At 45.2% G+C, this 19,920-nt stretch overlaps 1 protein-coding gene across 4 annotated transcripts in view; it reads left to right on the forward strand.

Annotated features, from left to right (window-relative positions):
- pcsk5b (proprotein convertase subtilisin/kexin type 5b) overlaps positions 1-19,920 on the forward strand; it is a 602,404-nt gene that overhangs the window by 75,000 nt on the left and 507,484 nt on the right. For all 4 annotated transcript variants that reach the window (XM_072516608.1, XM_072516609.1, XM_072516611.1 and 1 more), the window contains exon 3: positions 15,812-15,925. In XM_072516608.1, coding sequence (XP_072372709.1) covers positions 15,812-15,925 — 114 coding nt within the window. The remainder of the gene's footprint in view (positions 1-15,811; positions 15,926-19,920) is intronic.

Here is a 19,920-nt window from a genome sequence, read left to right on the forward strand (position 1 = left end):
ACCCTATAAGAGAAGTAATTTCTTCTCATCTCTGTTTTAAATGTGTTCCCCTTATCCTAAAACTATGACCTCTCATTCCACATTACCCCACCAGAGGAAGCATCTTCTCTCTATCTACTATGTTAATCTCCTTTATCATCTTATATACCTCAATTTGATCTCCTCATTCTTCTAAATTTTAGAGTAAAGGCCTAAACTGCTCAATCTTTCTTCATAAGACAAACTCTTTATCTCTGGAATCAATCTAATCAGCCACCTCTAAACTGCCTCCAATGTAACTACATCCCTCCTCAAGTAAGGGGCCCAAAATTGGTGCGGTCTCACTAATGCCTTGTATAGTTACAACAACGCTTCCCTACTTTTATACTCTTCCTTTAGCAATTTATGCCAAAATTCCATTAACCTTCCTTATTACCTGCTGTACCTGCAAACTAGTTTTCTGCGTTTGAGCATGAGGACACTCTGATCCCTCAATACTGAAGAGCTCTGAGGTTTCTCTCCATTTAGATAAAAGGTTGCCTTTCTATTCTGACCAAAATGGATAACCTCGCAGTTATTCATGTAAAACTCCATCTGCCAAATTTTGGCCCACTCACCTAACCTACCAATATCCATTTGTAAATGTTGTTTTTGTAACTGAGTGTCATCTGCAAATTTGGCTATCCTACCTTATATCCCTACATCCAAGTAATTAATATTGATTGTAAGTAGTTGGGGCCTTGGGGCCGAACTATGTGGCTCCCCACTAGTTACAGCTTGCCAACCAGAAAAATACCCAATTATCCCGACTCTCCTTTCTGTTGATTAGCCTCTATTGAAGCCAATAAATTACCCCTAATCACATGTGATCTTACCTTGTGTATTAACCTTTTGTGTGACACCTTATCAAATGCCTTCTGGAAGTCCAGATATATGACATCTACAGGATCCCTCCCCATTGGTATTTGCTTGTTAAATCTCCTAGCAAATTAGTCAAACCTGATTTGTCCTTCATAAAACCATACTGACTCTGATGGATTGCATTTTGACTTTCCAGATGTCCTGTTATTACTTCTTTAATGATGGATTCTAATAATTTCTCAATGACATGTTAAATTATCTGGTCTATAGTTTCCTACTTTCTGCCTGTGTTCATTTTTGAATAAGGGCATTATGTTAGCACTTTTCCAATCCACTGGAACCTTTCCTGCATCCAGGGAATTTTGGAATATTCTTTGAGACCCCATGATCAAGGCCATCAGGTCGTGGGGACTTGTCTGCCTTCAATCCCAATAGTTTGTTTAGTATTTTTCCCTATTGATGGTGATTTTTCTAAGTTCCTCCCTTTCTATTATCTTTGCATTACATGTTACTGTTGGAATGGTACGAGTGTCCTTCACTGAGGCAGAATATTGATTTAGCGTCTCCGCCATTTCTGTTTTAACCTCTATTAACATTCAACTCTACAAACATTCACTTTAGCTACCCTCTTCACTTTTATATATTTATAAAAACTTTTGCTAGCTTTTTTATATTTTGCACTAGATTTTTTTTCATAATTTAGAACTAAGAACAAAGAAAATTACCGCACAGGAGCAGGCCCCTCGGCCCTCCAAGCCTGCACCAACCATGCTGCCCGCCTGAACTAAAACCCGCTACCCTTCTGGGGACCATATCCCACTATTTCCATCCTATTCATGTATTTGTCAAGACGCCCCTCAAACGTCATTATCGTATCTTCTTCCACTAACGCCACTAGTCACAGCCCTCCATTCAGAAACGCACTCTTTCACTGCTACCCTCTTTGTCTTCCATGACTGAGCCAGTTCTGTATCTATCTTGCCAGCTCATCTCTGATCCCATGTGACTTCTACTTCTGTACCAGTCTGCCGGGAGGAACCTTGCCAAAGGCCTTACTGAAGTCCATGTAGACAATCCACTGCCCTACCCTCATCAATCATCTTCGTCATTCCCTCTCAAAACTAGATCAAGTTAGTGAGACACGACCTCTCCTTCACAAAACCATGTTGCCTCTTGCTAATACGTCAACTTATTTCCAAGTGGAAGTAAATCCTGTCTCGAAGAATCCTCTCCAATAATTTCCCTACCACTGACGTAAGTCTCACCGGCCTGTAATTACCTGGATTATCCTTGCTACCCTTCTTAAACAAAGGAACAACATTGACTATTCTCCAATCCTCTGGAACCTCCCCTGTATCCAAGGAGGATACAAAGATTTCTCTCAAGGCCCCAGTAATTTTCTCCCTTGCCTCTCTCAGTATTCTGGGGTATATCCCATCAGGCCCTGAAAGGAAGAGATAAGTTATCTTTGCTCTTTTTATAACTTTTTCAGTAACCTGCTGTTGATCTTTAAAAGTTTCCCAATCTTCCAGCCTGCCACTGACCTTTGCAATATGGTATACCTTATTTTTTGTCTTTGTTATCTAAGTTCTTTGTCTAGTCGTGGATGTCCCTCTCTCTCTTCCCCCCCCCCCCCCCCCCCCCCCACCTCCCCACCTCCTTTCTGGAATATATTTTAGTTGGGAAGAATTTAATATCTCCTTAAACATCTGCCGCTGCTCATCAGCTGCCCTATGTTTCAGTCTTCCTGCCCAGTCCACCAGGACTAACAAATCTGTCCTTATGCCGATATAATTAAATTTGTTTAACTCAAGAAAACTAATGTGGGACTCCTTGCCCTCCAACTGAATTTGAAATGCTAGCAAGCTATGATCACTCTCCCTTAGATGATTCTTTACTGATCATTAATTAACTCCTCATTACACAATACCAAATCCAGAATAGCCTGCTCCTTGGTCGGATCCTCAACATATTCCTCCAAGAAACAATCTTTAATACATCAATGAGCTCTCCTTTGAGACTGCCATTGCCAATTTGATTCATCCAGTCTATATGTATATTCAAATCACCCATGATTATTGCCGTAACTTTCTTCAAAACCCCAGTATTTCTTGGTTCATACCGTGTCCCACTGTGGAACTACTGTTTCGGGACCTATAGATTAATCCCACAAGGGCCGACTTCCCTTGCTATTTCTTATTTCTACTCGGACTGATTCTACATCTGTATCTCCAGTGCCTAAATACTTTATTACATCAACACTTATCTCTTCCTTACTAACAAAGCTACACCACCTCTTTTTCCTTTCTGCCTATCCTTCCAAAATACCGAGTACCCTTGGATATTAAACTCCCAGACCTTGTCGCCTTGTAACCATGTCTCAGTAATCAACGCCAAATCATGCCCCTGTGTCTTTATTTGAGCTGTTAACTCATCCTTTTTATTCCAAATGCCATTCGCCAGGGCTCTGGTCCCAGCATGGTTCAGGTGGAGCCTGTCCCATCGAACAGCTCCCTCCTTCTCCAGTACTGGTGCCAATGTCCCTTAAATTCAAACTCATTTCTCTCACACCAATCTTTGAGCCATGCATTTAGTTCTTTAATCTTATTGACCCTGTGCCAAGGGCAATAAGACCTCTGGTAGTAATACAGCAATGCTGACCGTTTTGGTTCTGTGTTTTAATTTAACCCCCAGCTATTCCTATCCCCCCAGCAGAACCTCTATCCTTATTTTACCTATGTTGTTGGTACTGACATGGACCACAGCAACTGGATCTTTCCCCTCTGGTTCCTAGTTCCTCCGCAGCCAAGATGAGATACCCTGGCACCAGTGTAGTGGGCATCATAGCCTTCCGGACTGTAGATCCTGGTCACAGAGAACAGTGTCTATACCCTTAACTATACTATCCCTGATTACAACTACATTTTTCTGAATGGTTCCCTGTACCACGGTGCTTTGGTCAGTTTGCTCATCCCTCCTACAGTCCTTGCTCCCGTCCACAAAGGGAGCAAGTATCTCAAACCTGTTGGAAAAGGACAAGCTCTAAGGCTCCTGCAACTCTACATCCTGAATCCCTCTACCTGCCTCACTCCTAGTCATACCACTGGCTGAAATCAAGGGAAGATGGCATGGTAGAACAGTGGTTAGCACTGATGTTTTACAGCTCCAGGGTCCCAGGTTCAATTCCTAGCTTGGGTCACTGTCTGTGCGGAGTCTGCACATTCTCGCTATGTTTGCGTGGATTTCCACCGGGTGCTTCGGTTTCCTCCCACAAGTCCCGAAAGACGTGCTGTTAGTTAATTTGGACATTCTGAATTCTCCCTCCTTGTACCCGAACAGGTGCCGGAATGTGACGACTAGGGGCTTTTCACAGTAGCTTCATTGCAGTGTTAATGTAAGCCTACTTGTGACAAAGATTATTTAAAAAAACTAATAATCGAAGAGGTGTTACTGTCTCCTGCCTCACTCCGCTCTGTATCTCATCTGAAGGTCCTCCACGCAACTCCTCTCCCCCTGGGTCCACCTCCCTCCGCTCTATTTCTCATTCTGAGGCTCCTCCCAACAGCTCCCTTCCCTCAGGTCCGCCTCACTTCACTGTTGCTCGCTCTGGAGCTGCTCCTCGCAGCTCCTTCCACTTGGGTCTGTTATATTACTTACTGTAATATATGTTACTCATTTGCTTTATACCAAGATGCTCTTAAATTTGATGTTGATTAATACTCGTAGTCATCCAATGAAACCAAATGATTTATGGAGTAACTAAACAAACTTGAGTTTGATTTTTCAATATTTTTAATAGCTATTAAATAAACAAGATAGAATAAGAATAAACTATGATTAACTACACTTGCACTCTGAGCTAACTCTCTATACCTCTGGTCACTAGTCACAATGCACACGGAGGCGGGAACTCAGATTGAGTCTGTCTTTATATACCCCTTGTTAGTGCTGCCATCGAGTGATCACTTAGCTGTAATGACTATACATTAACCCCTTGCGTATATACAGATCACTACAGGGTCCACCTCTGCTGTTTCCCGATCTGAAGCTCCTTCCCGTCGCTTCCTTCCCTCCGGGTCCGCCTCACTCTGCGCTGTTTCTCCCTCTGAAGCTCCTCCCCGCCGCTCCCTTCTCTCTTCTCCCCCCCCCCCCCCCTCCACTCAAACGAAGATAATCAGAGATGAATAGGAAGAAGAATTTAGGGAAAAGTTCCAAATGTTCGATCTGACAGCTTAAGATACGGCCGTCAATGGTGAGCCAGAGTTTGCGAGATACGCGTTTGAAGAAGTGAGATATCTTTTGGTGGGTGCTGGGGGAGGGAATTGCAGGGTGTTGAGGTGGTGAAGGCTGGTCCAAGGCAGCATTCGAATAGACAACAGAAAATGCTGGAAATGCTCAGCAGGTTGGGCAGAACCTGTGAAGATTGTTAACATTTTGGGTTGATGACTGAAAACTGAAAAAATTTGAGAAGAAACAGATTTTAAATATAGAGGCGGGGTAAGAAGGAGGGGCATGAAAGAACAAAAACGGAATGCTGTAAGAGTGGAAGCCAGGAGATATGAAATGACAAACAATGGTGTAAGGCAAATGGGGATTGTAATGAGACGAATTAAGAATCGAGAGATGAGTGTCAAAGAAGTGTATAAATGGGAATGGTGCTTCTGATCTGAATTGGGTGAGCTGAAATCAAATGATGAGATGCTATTTTTTTTGAGCATCTCTTGAACTTTGTGAGAACAGTGTAGAAAGTGTTCCTTCAGATTGGCAAGAGGGGAGGGGTGTGCATTGTGGTTGGAAAATGGGAGGAAGACCGAAAGCTGGAAACTACAGGCAGTTAGCTTAACATCTGTCATAGGGAAAATGTTAGAAAATAAGAATTTCAAATTTAACACCAGCTGTTCAGCAGTGCATACAATAGTAGTAGTATTAAATAAGCTATAGCAGGGAACTTGGATACATTTGAGGTAATCAGACAGAGTCAACATAGTTTAGTTTTGTGAAAGGGAAATAATATTTAACCAACTTATTGGAGTTCTTCAATAAGTAACGTGTTGTGGATAAAGTGGAAATGTACTGCACATAGACTTCTAGAAGGCATTTCAAAAGTGCCACATCAATGGCAACACAGTGATGCAGTTGATTAGCACTGCTGCCTCACAGCGCTGAGGTCCCAGGATCGATCCCGGCTCTGGGTCCCTGTCCGTGTGGAGTTTGCACATTCTCTCCGTGTTTGCGTGGGTCTCGCCCCCACAACCCAAAGATGTGCAGGCTAGGTGGATTGGCCACACTAAATTGCCCTTAATTGGAAAAAATGAATTGGGTACTCAATTTTTAAAAAGTGCCACATCAAAGATTTTTGTAGTAAATAAAAGTTAATAATAATAATAATCACTTATTGTCACAAGTAGGCCTCCATGAAGTTACTGTGAAAAGCCCCTAGTCGCCACATTCTGGCGCCTGTTTGGGGAGGCTGGTGTGGGAATTGAACCCACGCTGCTGGCATTGTTCTGCATTACAAGCCAGCTATTTAGTCCACTGTGCTAATGGTATGGGGATCGAAAATTTTGGAGGGGAATTGATTACAAAAGTAGGGAGGTTATGCTTCAGTTTTACAGAACACTAGTGAGACCACATTTGGGGTACCGGTCACCTTATTTAAGGACAGATGAAAATTAATTGAAAGCAGTACTAAACCAATAACTGGAATGGGCAGGTTGTCTTATGAGGAAAGGTTGGACAGAATAGGCTTGTATCTGCCGGAGTTTAGAAGAGTAAGAGGCAACTTGATTGAAATATACAAGATCCTGAGGATGTGGAGAGGATGTTTCCTCTTGTAGGAGAATCTAGAACTAGGCGTTGCTGCTTAAAAAAAGGAGTTGCACATTTAAAACAGAAGTGAGGCAGGGCTGAATGGTGGCACAGTGGTTGGCACTGTTGCCTATGGTGCTGAGGACCCGGGTTCGACCCTGGCCCCGGGTCACTGTCTGTGTATAGTTTGCACACTGTCTGTGTATAGTTTGCACATTCTCCCCGTGTCTGCGTGGATCTCATCCCCACAATCCAAAGATCTGCAGGTTATGTGGATTGGCCACACTAAATTGCCCCTTAATTGGAAAAAGATTGGGTACTCTAAATTTATAAAAATGAGAAAAAAGTGAGGCAATATTTTTCAGAGGGTCGTGAATCTTTGGAACTCTCTCTGAAAAGGTGGTGGAAGCAGCATCTTTGAATATTTCTAAAGTGGAGGTGGCTAGATTCTTGGTAATCAAGGGTGTTATCAGAGGTAGGCAGGATGCAGACTTGAGATTCAGATCAGCCATGATCTTATTAAATGGCAAAGTAGGCTCGAGGGGCCAAATGCACTATTCATGCGCCTTGTTTGTATTAAATAAATTAGTCATGTCTAGAGGTGAAAATGTCACTTTTAGCTGTAGATGGGTTGAAGAGGAAGGAGATGGACAGTGTTATGGAGGATGAAATTTATGGTCTTTGATTCAGAGGAAATGGGAGCAGAGGTTCTGTTTGGGCTTTAGGTTGTAAACATCCTGGTTCAGTTGTGGAACTTATTCAGCATAATTTAGTTTAAAAAAAAATATATATATATTTCTAATTGCTTTTTCAAAATGTTTTTAACATAAATTGCATTACATATATTTAACTGATATTTAACAATCCCTTCCTCAACCCGAAAACAATTAATTAACTAACTAACCCTGTAGCAAATCACTGTTACTGTACTACATGTATTGTGGTAAACCACTGCCTGATGGCTCCGCCTCCCCTCGGGCTCAGTATAAAAGTGGCTGCCCTCTGGCCTTGCCCCGGTTCGGGATCAGTGGCCAGGAGGCTTTCTGTTTAGCTTATTAAAGCCACAGTTTCGTTCACTACTCGTCTTGTGTTAATGATGGCACATCAATTTGATATGCTAAACTTTTAAGATGAATTCATCACTCAAGCCTGATCACCTGGAGCTGGACCCACAAGCAGCCGACGCCACTGCGACATTCAAGCACTGGCTAAGCTGCTTCAAAACTTACCTCCGATCCTCCACCAACGACGTCACCGACCTCCAAAAGCTTCAAATACTCAACGCACGGGTGAACCCGCAAGTTTTCCTTATCAGAGACGCCCCTCGTATTCGGAGGCGATAATGCTGCTGAAGGGACAGTACGTAAAGACAGTAAACGAGGTGTACGCCAGGCACCTCCTTGCCATGAGGCGACAACGCCCCGGTGAATCACAAGCCTAATTCCTGCGTGCCTTGCGGGTACTCGGCCGGAACTGTGCTTGCCAGGCGGTTTTGGCAGTCCAACACACGGAGCTGCTGATCAGGGACGCCTATGTCGCATGCATTAAATCCAATTACATTCGCCAGCGCTTGCGAGAAGGGGGTACACTCAGCCCCCCAGAGACAGTGCAGCTCTCAAACTCGCTGGAAGTGGCTTTCCAGAACATGGAGGCCTACACCTCCGACCACGTGGCACCCTCGTGGACGTCATGAGCGCCGCCATCACCCGACTTGAGTGCGGCGCAAGCCTGTGCCGCACAGCAGCCCGCCAACTCTGGAAGCCCGAAATGCTACTTTTGCGGCCAAGGTAAGCACCCCAGACAACGCTGCCCTGTACGGAACGCGGTTTGCAATGGGTGTGGGAGGAAGGGCCACTTCGCCAAAGTCTGCCAGGCCCGACCTGTCCCTAAAGTACCTAGGCCCAGCAGCGCTGCCTGTTGGCTGTCGGGGCCATCCCCATCTTCCGCGCCTCCCGCCATGTGCGACCTGTGGGCGCTGCCATCTTTGCTGCCACCTGCCATGTGTGACCCATGGGGCTGCCATCTTCGCCGCCATCTTTGATTCCACCCGCCACGTGTGACCCATGGGGGCCACCATCTTTGGTGCCACCCGCGACCCATGGGGGCTGCCATTTTGTAACCACTCCGATGCCTCCCGGGACCCCTGCTTACCCGGTCATACGCTGGCCACCGTTACCTCCGACCGGCCCACCCACCACCCTCCGAAGCTCGGCTCCATCACACTCGACCAGTCTCGACCTCATCATCTCACGAAATCAATGATGACCGTCCGGATCAACAGGCACGAGACCGCCTGCCTCTTTGACTCCGGGAGCACAGATGGCTTTATCCACCCAGATACGGTAAGGTGCTGCTCCATCCCAATTTTACCCGCGACCCAGAAAATCTCCCTGGCTTCCAGATCACATTTTGTAGAAATCCGGGGGTACTGTTGGGCGACCCTTTCGGTACAAGTTGTACAGTACACTAACTTTAAGCTCTACGTCCTCCCCCATCTCTGCGCTGCCCTATTACTGGGACTCGACTTTCAGTGCCACCTCCAAAGCCTACCTTAAAGTTTGGTGGACCCCTGCCCCCCCTCATCGTCTGTAGCCTCGCGACCCTTAAGGTCGCCCCACCCTCGCTCTTCGCTAACCTCACCCCCGACTGTAAGCCCGTCGCCACTAGGAGCAAACGATTCAGTGCCCGGAACAGGCATTTATCAGGTCGAAGGTCCAGCGACTCTTACGAGAGGGGATCATTGAGGCTAGTACCAGCCCCTGGAGAGCCCAAGTGGTGGTCGTCAAGACTGAGGAGAAGCACCGGATGGTCATCTACTACAGTCAGACGATCAACCGGTACACGCAGCTTGATGCGTACCCCCTGCCCAGCATATCTGACATGGTTAATCAGATTGTGCAGTATAGAGTCTTCTCCACTGTTGACTTGAAGTCCGCATACCACCAGCCCCCTATCCGCCTGGCGGACCGCCAATACACTGCCTTTGAGGCAGATGGCCGCCTCTACCACTTCCTCAGGGTTCCCTTCGGCGTCCCCAATGGGGTCTCGGTCTTCCAGCGAGAAATGGAGCGAATAGTTTTTAAAAAAAATTTAGACTACCCAATTCATTTTTTCCAATTAAGGGCAATTTAGCATGTTCAATCCACCTACCTTGCACATCTTTGGGTTGTGGGGGCGAAACCCACGCAAACACGGGGAGAATGTGCAAACTCCACATGGACAATGACCCAGAGCCGGGATCGAACCTGGGACCTCAGCGCCGTGAGACTGCTGTGCTAATGGACCGAATAGTTGACCAGTACGGGCTGCGGGCCACGTTCCCCTACCTAGATAATGTCACCATCTGCAGCCATGACCAACAGGACCATGGTGCAAACCTCTGGCATTTCCTCCACACCGCTAAGCTCCTTAACGTCACATAGAATAAGGAGAAATGCGTTTTCCGCACAACCTGCCTAGCCAACCTTGGCTACGTTGTGGAAAACGGAGTCCTAGGGCCCGACCCTGACCGCATGCACCCCCTCCTGGAACTTCCCCTACCCCACTGCCCCAAGGCCCTGAAGAGATGCCTGGGGTTCTTCTCTTATTATGCCCAGTGGGTCCCCAATTATGCGGACAAGGCCCGTCCACTCATTAGATCCACCATTTTTGCCCTGACATCTGAAGACCGCCTGGCCTTCAACTGCATCAAGGCAGATATTGCCAAAGCCGCGATGCACGCTGTGGACCAATCCGTTCCGTTCCAGGTGGAGAACGATGCGTCGGACTTTGCCCTGGCCGCAACCCTCAACCAGGCGGGCAGGCCCATGGCTTTCTTCTCCCGTACCCTCCATGCCTCCGAAATTCGACACTCCTCCGTCGAAAAGGATGCCAAAGCCATTGTAGAAGCTGTGCGACATTGGAGGCATTACCTGGCCTGCAGGCGATTCACTCTCCTCACTGACCAACGGTCAGTTGCCTTCATAACACACAGCGGGGCAAAATCAAGAACGACATGATTCTGAGATGGAGGATCGAACTCTCCACCTACAACTACGATATCTTGTGCCGACCTGGGAAGCTCGATGAGCCCCAAGGTGCCCTATCCCACGGTACATGTGCCAGCGCACAAGTAGACCGACTTCGGGCCCTCCACAATGACCTCTGTCGCCCGGGGGTCTCCCGTGTTTTTCATTTTATCAAGGCTCGCAGCTCGCAACCTGCCTTATTCCATCGAGGAGGCCAGGGCCATGACCAGGGACTGCCAGGTCTGCGCGGAGTGCAAACCGCACTTCTATCGGCCCGACAGAGCACACCTGGTAAAGGCCTTGCGCCCCTTTGAGCGCCTCAGCATCGACTTCAAAGGGCCCCTCTCCTCCACTGACCGTAACGTGTACTTCCTCAACATTGCTGACGAGTACTCACGATTCCCCTTTGCCATCTCATGCCCGGACATGACCTCTGCCACCGTCATCAAGGCCCTGCGGTCTCTTCACCTTGTTCGGTTTCCCCACCTACATCCATAGCGATCGGGGTTCCTCCATCATAAGCGACGAGTTGCGTCAGTTCCTGCTCAGCAAGGGCATCGCCTCAAGCAGGACGACCAGCTACAACCCTCAGGGAAACGGACAGGTGGAGAGGGAGAACGCGACGGTCTGGAAGGCGGTACTTCTGGCCCTACGGTCTAGAGGTCTCCCAGTCTCCTGCTGGCAGGAGGTCCTTCCCGATGCGCTCCACTCCATCCGGTCGCTCCTGTGCACTGCCATCAATGAGACCCCTCACGAACGTATGTTTGCCTTCCCTAGGAAGTCCACCTCAGGGGTCTCGCTCCCGTCCTGGCTGACAATCCCAGGGCCCATCCTCTGGAAGCATGCGAGGAGTCATAAATCGGATCCCCTCATCGAGAAGGTCCTGCTCCTCCATGCCAACCCACAATATGCCTACGTGGCGCATCATGACGGGCTGCAGAACACAGTCTCCCTCCGGGATTTGGCATCTGCAGGTTTCCCAGTGACCATCACCACCACCCCTGACCCTTCACCGTCTCCCTCCACCATTACCTGGCTACTTCAGGATTTGGCACCCGCAGGCCCACCGGTGACCATCACCACCACCCCCACCCCTACCCCTACCCCTACCCCTATACCACCCCTCCACCGCCCCGCCCTCCACCGACTCAACTACTGGGTGAAGAAGAAGACACCACGCTCCCGGACGCGCGGGTCTCGACACCACAGCCGGGACTGAGGCGATCACGGTGGAAGGTCAAAGCCCCCGACAGACTCGACCTTTAAGGCCACTTCATCCCCGCTGGACTCATGTTTTTTAAACAGAGGATGAATGTGGTAAACCACTTAGTGTATTATATGTATTGTGGTAAACCGCTACCTGATAGCTCCGCCTCCCCTCGGGCTCGGTATCAAAGTGGCTGACCTCCGGCCCTGCCCCGGTTCGGGATCAGTGACCAGGAGGCTTTCTGTTTAGCTTATTAAAGCCACAGTTTCATTCACTACTCATCTTGTGTTAATTGATGACACATCAAACCCCCACCTTTTTAGCTGCCGACTGAGGTGAATTGCTTAAAGTGAGATATGAACGGACGCCATATTTTAAGAAACCCCTTCTCATTCCCACCAGTGAGGCAAAGGCTTAGACATCTGCCTCTGCCCGGATCACAGGGGAGAGCGAGGACAGGGAATCGCAGGTGAGGGTACAGGTAGGGAAAGCACACAGACAGAGGGCATAAGCTACGGACTAGACCAGCCCCAGGAGGGGAGTCACCAATCAGCAAGGATAGCTAACACGGGAAGACAGACAGAAAGGCGGGGGGGGGCCTATACACATCTCCCGACAGGGAGGGAGCACCCGGCCGGTGGGGGGGGGGGGGGGGATTTGAAACTGGGATTTAAGGACTTTTTTTTAGGCAGGTGTATTCATGGTTCTGGAGCCAAGGTGAAAGTAGAAGTCAACCATAGTGAAACATCTTCAAGGTGCCATTACAACATTAGAATTAATGCATCATAGAATCTCTACAGTGCAGAAGGAGTCCATTCGGCCATCGAGTCTGCACCAATCCTTGGTTAAGAGTACCCTACCTAGGCCCATGCCCCAACCCTATTTCCCCTAACCCAGTAACTGTACCTAACCTTTTGGACCTAGAGGGGCAATTTAGCATTTTTTGGAACAAAGCTGTAATAAAGTCTGGAGCCGAGCGGTCCTGGCACTACCCAAACTGAATTTCAGTGAGAGGTTACTGCTAAGTAAGTGTCACATGATAGCTCTGCCAATGGCACCTTCCATAAATTCACTGATTATTAAGAGATGGGCTAGGTTTAATCATCCATTTTGGCAGGATGCCAGCATTTTAGCCTTAGTGGAAATCTTGGTCATAGGAGCGACTTGTTCTGCAGCACAAGTCTTAATTACTACAGCCAGGCTGTTGTCATGGAACAAAGAATCCCTACAATGCAGAAAGGGACCATCGAGCCTGTCCCGACCATCTGAAAGAGCACCCTACCTGGGGTCAGGCTCCCAGCCTATCCTAGTAACCCCACCTAACCTATTGGACACACAGGGCAATTTAGCATGTCCAGTCCAGCTATCCTGCACATCTATGGACAAGAGCATCCAGAGGAAACCCACGCAGACACGGGAGACAGTGCAAACTCCACACAGGCAGTCACCCAAGGCCGGAATTGAACATGGGTCCTTGGTGCTGTGAGGCAGCAGTGCTAACCCTGTGCCACCGTCCTGCCCACATAGCCTTTGCTGCATCCAGTCTGACATACATTTCATGGCATCATGTGGAGTGAATAGAATTCACTAACGACTGGTTTCTGCCAATCACTGTGCCACCGTGCCGTGACTGAGACAATATGTGTATTGTAAGAATAATAAAGGGTTAACAATTCACTGTAACTGCATCCAACCACTAGATGGCAATCAAGTGCATGCACGTGGATCATGTGATACTTTGATTCTGGGAGAGGGTGGTTAGGCGAGGTAAAGAATTAGTCGTGTTATCAGGAGCTCTGTTATTAGAATCATAGTTTTAGTGAATCTGTTATCTTTTATATCTTAGCAAACAAGTCAAATCTATTTAGTTGTCTAAATAAATTAGCTTTGTTCAAAGCTTAGCTTGATGTTCTTTGTAAGACACTGCACTTTGAAGCCATCCTCATTCAGAAAGCAAAGAACATCACAGTGACTGCATTTTAAAAGTACTTTATTGGCTTAGTGTCTTGGATGGTGAAAGACCTTGGATGTCTGCTTCTGAGTTCTCTTTTCTCTATTAACTGCATGATCATCTACTCTCTAGCCAAGGTGATCTATCTTTAGTAAAGATTGCAGCGTTTCACCTTGCCTCTTTAAGAAAACACCTTCAGCGTAAGGGCATAATGACAGGTAATTAATTCATTATAAACTTGGCTGGTATCCCGGCCTTTTCATTTAATTCTGCAAGCCTATATTGCATGGGGATTGGAGTACAAGATTCAAGAAGTATTGCAACAATTCTACAGAGCCCTTGGATGTGTGGATTGTCCAATAATAGGCTGAATAAATTGGTCTTGTATGCTCTGGAGTTTAGAAGGATCTAAAAGTTTCAGAGGAGCTTGATCAGGTAGACACTGAGCGGTTATTTCCCCTGGCTGAGGAATCTAGAATATAGGGGTACAGTCTCTGGGTAAGTGGTGAATCATTTAGAACTGAGATAAAGAGAAATTGTTTCATTCAAAGAATTGAGTGTCTTTGGAATTCTCTACCCCAGAGAGTTGTGGTTGCTCCATTCTTGAGTACGTTCAAGACTGAGATCGATATAGGGACTGGGTGGGAAAGTGGAGTTGAGGTCAAAAGATCAGCCAGAATTGCATTGATTGGCTGAGCAAGTTCAATGGGCCATATGGTGCACTCCTTATTTTTTTATGTTTCATGTTGCTTCTGTTCAGTGGAGCGTAAACCAATAAAGATCATGTCGCGCTTGAATTACTGTAATAGCCTCAGTCTTTAGAAGGACATATGAAGAGTCAGTGAAAGTGAAGGAAGCACCTTATGTAGGGGCAGTTTATGGATGTTTTTATTTTTTCTGGAGCTATAAAAATACATATGTTGTACATCTGTTGTAGAAAAGGCCTAATGTTCATAACTGTACCACCCTAGCTCCCCACTGGAAATAAATGCAATTTATATTGTCACAAGATTCCTTTTCTGGAAAATGTTTTTCGTATAGTTCTCGGAAACGGCTTATGATGTAGGTTTTTAATGTGTGTGCAAGTCTTTATTTTCAAATATTTATTTTTCTTGGATCTTCTGACAGGGGACCCAAGTGGTGGTAAATTGTCAAGTTCTGTGGTCCTATGGCTCACTGTTGGTGAGACTGAGGTTGAAACTTGTTATTGATTTGAGGTTAACATCTACCGAAGAAAAATATTTAAATTGCTTTTAAAGAGCCTCCTTTGGTGAAGTAGCCGGTATATTTTTTTAAACTATATTTAACTTGAAATGGAAATTGCACAACAGAGCACATGGTTTTATGTTTCCATAATCACTTCCATATTTCAGAGGTTTCTCTTTTGTTTACTTCTTTCTCCAAATGAACTTTATTTTGTTTTTCCTTTCTCTTGCATCAAAAAGATGATGGGATTGTATTTTCATTTAAGCCTCAGTTCATTCATTCATTCAAAAAAAAAAATTGAGTGCATCTCTGTGGATAATGTAGAAGCTGGAAGTTAGCCCATTATTATACTGATATCATGAAGTTGTGGCTTGTGGCTTCCGAAGTATAAACTGCAATTGAACTTTAATAATTTTCTCTTACCAAAGGAGACCAGTACCCAAATCTTAGTACAATGATGGATTTCAGTTGCAAGTTACTTACTAAATTAGTATGAATGTAATGAAGAGGACTGGTGCTCCAGATAAAGGTATGGAAGCAATATTGTGGGGCAAGTTATAGTAGGTCTAAAAAGAAACAAATGAGGTTAATTAACGTGTGCTGAAGTACAGGAGATCTTGAATCAATGAGCTTCTGATTCAAAAAGAAGAATCCACTATCAGAAATCAAAGCTGATGCACCTTGTAATTTTAACTTTGGCTGATAGCAAAATTTACAGTGAGCATTTCAGCCCCAAACATTACTAATCTTTAACATAATAATCTGTTTTCTATTGACTTGTTTTGGTGACAGGTGGAATGGATACAGCAACAGGTGGTAAAAAGACGGATAAAGAGAGATTTTAAAGCTGGTGCTTTCCAGTATCCTTACTTCAATGATCCCAAATGGTCAAGCATGTGGTACATAGTAAGTGATAAATTGCATTAATATTCTATTTGTATCTGGTTTTATTTAATTCTCCACACCCCTTACCCCCATCCGTAATATGCTCTCCTTTTCACTGCTCTGTAGTTACTTTCAAAAACACACTTTCAGTGGCTTTGTATTGCACACAGACATTTGTTTGGAGCCCAAAACCGCGCAGAGTACTCCAGCTTGTTTATTCTATTGCCCCCTGCCATAAAGCCCAATATTCCATAAGTTATTTGTTGGCCCTGTACCCTGAGATGCTATTTTTAATGCATTATGAATGTTCATTCCCCTATCTCACTCTGCTCTTCTGTATCACCCCAACATACCCCATTCTAAGTGTTTTTTAAATCAGCATTTGCCACATTGCATTTACTAATATTGAATTTCCACCTGTCACTTTCATGCCCTTATCAAAATTCCCTTGCAGCTTGCTTTTGTCCTCTGAATTATTTACTACACTTCCTATTGAAGATATTAATGAATCCAGTAAATGGGCAGAACTGTGGCAAATTAATTTCAATTTGGCAAATGTGAGGACCTCTCAATTTGGCATCCATTTTGGATCTCTCAAAGATAGAACTGGGTACTCTGAATGTCGTAATGCAAGAAACAGTGGGTGTCGAGGAACATAGATCATTATTTTCTACACCTATTTATAACATTCTAATCAAAATGGCTAATTGAATTCTGGCCTTTATCTCATGGGGACTTGAATACAAGGGGTTAGAAATCATGCTTCAGCTATATAAAGCCAGAGACCACACTTGGTGTATTATGGGCAATCCTGGACAACACATTTTATGAAGAATGTATTGGCATTGGAGGAAGTGCAGTGTAGATGTACTGGAATGGTACCTAGATTTAAAGGGTTACATTATAAGGAAAGATTGAACAAAACAAGAATGTATTCCATTAAGTTGAGAAGATTAAGGGTGATTTGTTTGATGTTCAAAAGATAGTAAGGGGAACTTATGGGGAGAAATGTTTTCCGTTGGTTGGGGAATCTCGGACTAATGGCCATAAGTCTAAAAATTGGAGCCCAACAATTCAGATGTGAAATTAGTAAATCATTCTTCACACAAAAGGTGGTAGAAGTTTGGAACTCTATTCCGCATATGGTAATTGATGCTCGATCAATTGTTAAATCTATCAATCTCCGTTTAAATTTTTTTGAAACATAGGCATTAAAAGATATCTGGCAAATGAGTATATGGAACTGGGCCATAGATGTGGGACAATCTCATTGAATAGTGAAAAAGGTGCCAGTGGCGATATAGCCTACTCTTGTCTTGTGTTCCTATTTTAGTATTGATTTTGTTCTGGCATCTGCACAGTTAATTGGACATTATTGAAAAATAAAAAGAATGCAGAATGTATCTGAATTAGACATATTCTTTAAATAAATGTAATATTCTTACTGAAAGCAGATGGGCAAGATGTCTAAAAAATGTCACTGCACATGTATGAAGGTAGGTTTTAGTTCAATTCAGAAGTCTGGGAGTGAACTGACAAATGGTGGTATTATTATTAAATAAAAGTGACATCTTCTGTTCATATTGTGCAGAATGGTCTTGTCACTAATTACTGTTGTGAATGTGAATGCTTTTTTAAATGTTTCGCGGGATGTGGGTGTCACTGGCTAGACTAGCATTTATTGCCATCCTTAATTGCCGATGAGAAGGTGTGGTGAGCTGCTGCCTTTAACCGGTGTAGTCCATGTAGTGTAGGTACTTGCATAGTGCTTTTAGGAAGGGAATTCCTGGATTTTGACCCAGTGATATTGAATGAATGAGGATGTAGTTCTAAGCCCAGTTGGTGTGAGGCTTTGGGGAAGAGGGGGAGGGGGGGAAGGGGAGGAGGAGGGGGGGGGGTGCTTGCGATGGTGCATCTGCTGTCCTTGTCATTCTAGGTCAATGATTTTCAAAATTATTTACCTGGACCCACTTTTATTGGCCGGCTGGCCTTCGCCGCCTACGCCACCACCCCATTTTTGCTTGCCTTTCATGTGACGGGTGAGCCTACTTGGTCCTCATGATCTCACTCCAATCAGGTTCACAGTTGTCCTATGTTTTTCATGTATGGAAAATACTGCCTGTTTCTTTGTGCTGTCTTCATCTCTGTGGGAATGAAAATCCAACCTCATATGTAGGTCGTTGTGAAGGACTAAAGCAACAAAGTACTTGTTTTACTCAGCACTGGATACTCCTTGGAGAGGCTACTCTAGAATGCTGACAGTCTCATGGACTTGCGGCATGTTTTTAATCTTCTGTCCCAGGTGAGGCGCAGAAGTTCAGTCTCTTCATTTGGAGTCAACTGTAAGTTAATAATTTACTCTGGGGTCTCAAACTCGGAAGGATTTTTCATCCACTGCTTCTCCTCAAAATCTGAAACTTTTCTGGAATATAGCGACAATAATTGTTGTTCAGCGCAGCCAGATGCGACAGAATAAGGCTTGCCAGTCTATTGGCAGTTCCCTTGCTAACATTGTTTTTTTTGATGTGTCGTAGCAGTGTGGGGAACATGTAGTAGCTTTGGCTTTGTATTCGTACTTGCCAAACTTCCAATGACTTTTGGAAAGCATCTATTTCTTCAGTGTCGAAAGCAATGTCACGTGTACCGAGGTACCGTGAAATGTATTTTTCTGCGAGCAGCTCAAACAGATCATTCAGTACACAAAAATAAAATAAAACCAAAATACATAAAAGGGCAACCCAAGGTCCACAATATAAAGACATAGACACCAGCATTGGCTGAAGCATACAGGAGTGTAGTATTAATCAGGTCCGTCCATAAGAAGGTTGTTTAGGAGTCTGCTAACAGCGGCGAAGAAGCTGTTTTTGAATCTGATCGTGCGTGTTCTCAGGCTTTTGTATTTCCTGCCCGATGGAAGAAGTTGGAAGAGTGAGTAAGCTGGGTGGGAGGGGTCTTTGATTTGAGGTTCAGTTCATTTAGAATTGAAAAGGCAATTGAAAAGGCATAGTTAGCATCCAAGTGTGAAGCAGCCAGCGGGGCCGATTTCTCAAAAGAGGGAAGCGTGGATTAGATACCTTAGTTTGTAAACTCTTGCAAGCACCCGAGCCTTGACAGCCACCGTACCTCTGTGTGGAGAAATGAATGTGTGTGCTCGGCTCCCAAATCGGAACAGAGAGCCTCAAAAGACCTGGTATTGAGTGCGCTGTATTTAATGAAGCTCAGAACTTTCTCAATTCTTTTCAACACCACTTCAAGATTGGATGGAATTCGTTTTGATGCCAATGCCTCAAGGTGAATAAAACAATGATTCCAAACCATGTCCTGACCAGCTGCCTCCTTAATCCTTTTCCAGTCATTGTTGGCTGCCCCATCGCTTGTGATTTCCCTGCAATGGACCCAGTTGAGCCCGCACTTTCCAACCACGTAACTATTCAATGCTTCAAAAATCTCTGTCTTGGTCATGTCAGGCAGCACAACAAATCCTCAACAAATTCATTGTGCCAAACATACCTAACATAAGCTAGCAAAGCTGCACAATCTGAAACATCGACTTTCATCCATATGTATTGAGATCTCCTGTGCTGACTTTAAATGAGAAATAAGCTGGGCTTCTAAAATCTCAGCAATATCACAAATTCAACAAGCCTTGTGCTATCACTAAGTGGGATGCATTTCAGTTTTCCAGCTGAGCTGTCATCTAGGACTGTACAAACAATGTCTAATGTTGCAGGGAGAATTGATCTCTCTTCTAAATTGTGGGGCATTTTTTTCTTTAGCTACCATGTAAGAGGCTAATTATGCTTTGTCATTCAATGTAACATTTCTGCTGAGGACTTCAGATGGCCGCGAGGTTTGCTAGTGTCACACGGGAGGGTTTAAACTAGTATGGCAGGGGGGTGGGCACTGGAGTAATAGGTCAGAAGGTGAGAGCATTGAGGGAGAACTAGGGAATAGGGACAGTGTGGCTCTGAGGCAGAGCAGACAGGGAGAAGTTGCTGAACACAGCGCGTCTGGTG

The sequence above is a fragment of the Scyliorhinus torazame genome, chromosome 9 (assembly GCF_047496885.1).
Source record: "Scyliorhinus torazame isolate Kashiwa2021f chromosome 9, sScyTor2.1, whole genome shotgun sequence".
Classification (NCBI taxonomy): domain Eukaryota; kingdom Metazoa; phylum Chordata; class Chondrichthyes; order Carcharhiniformes; family Scyliorhinidae; genus Scyliorhinus; species Scyliorhinus torazame.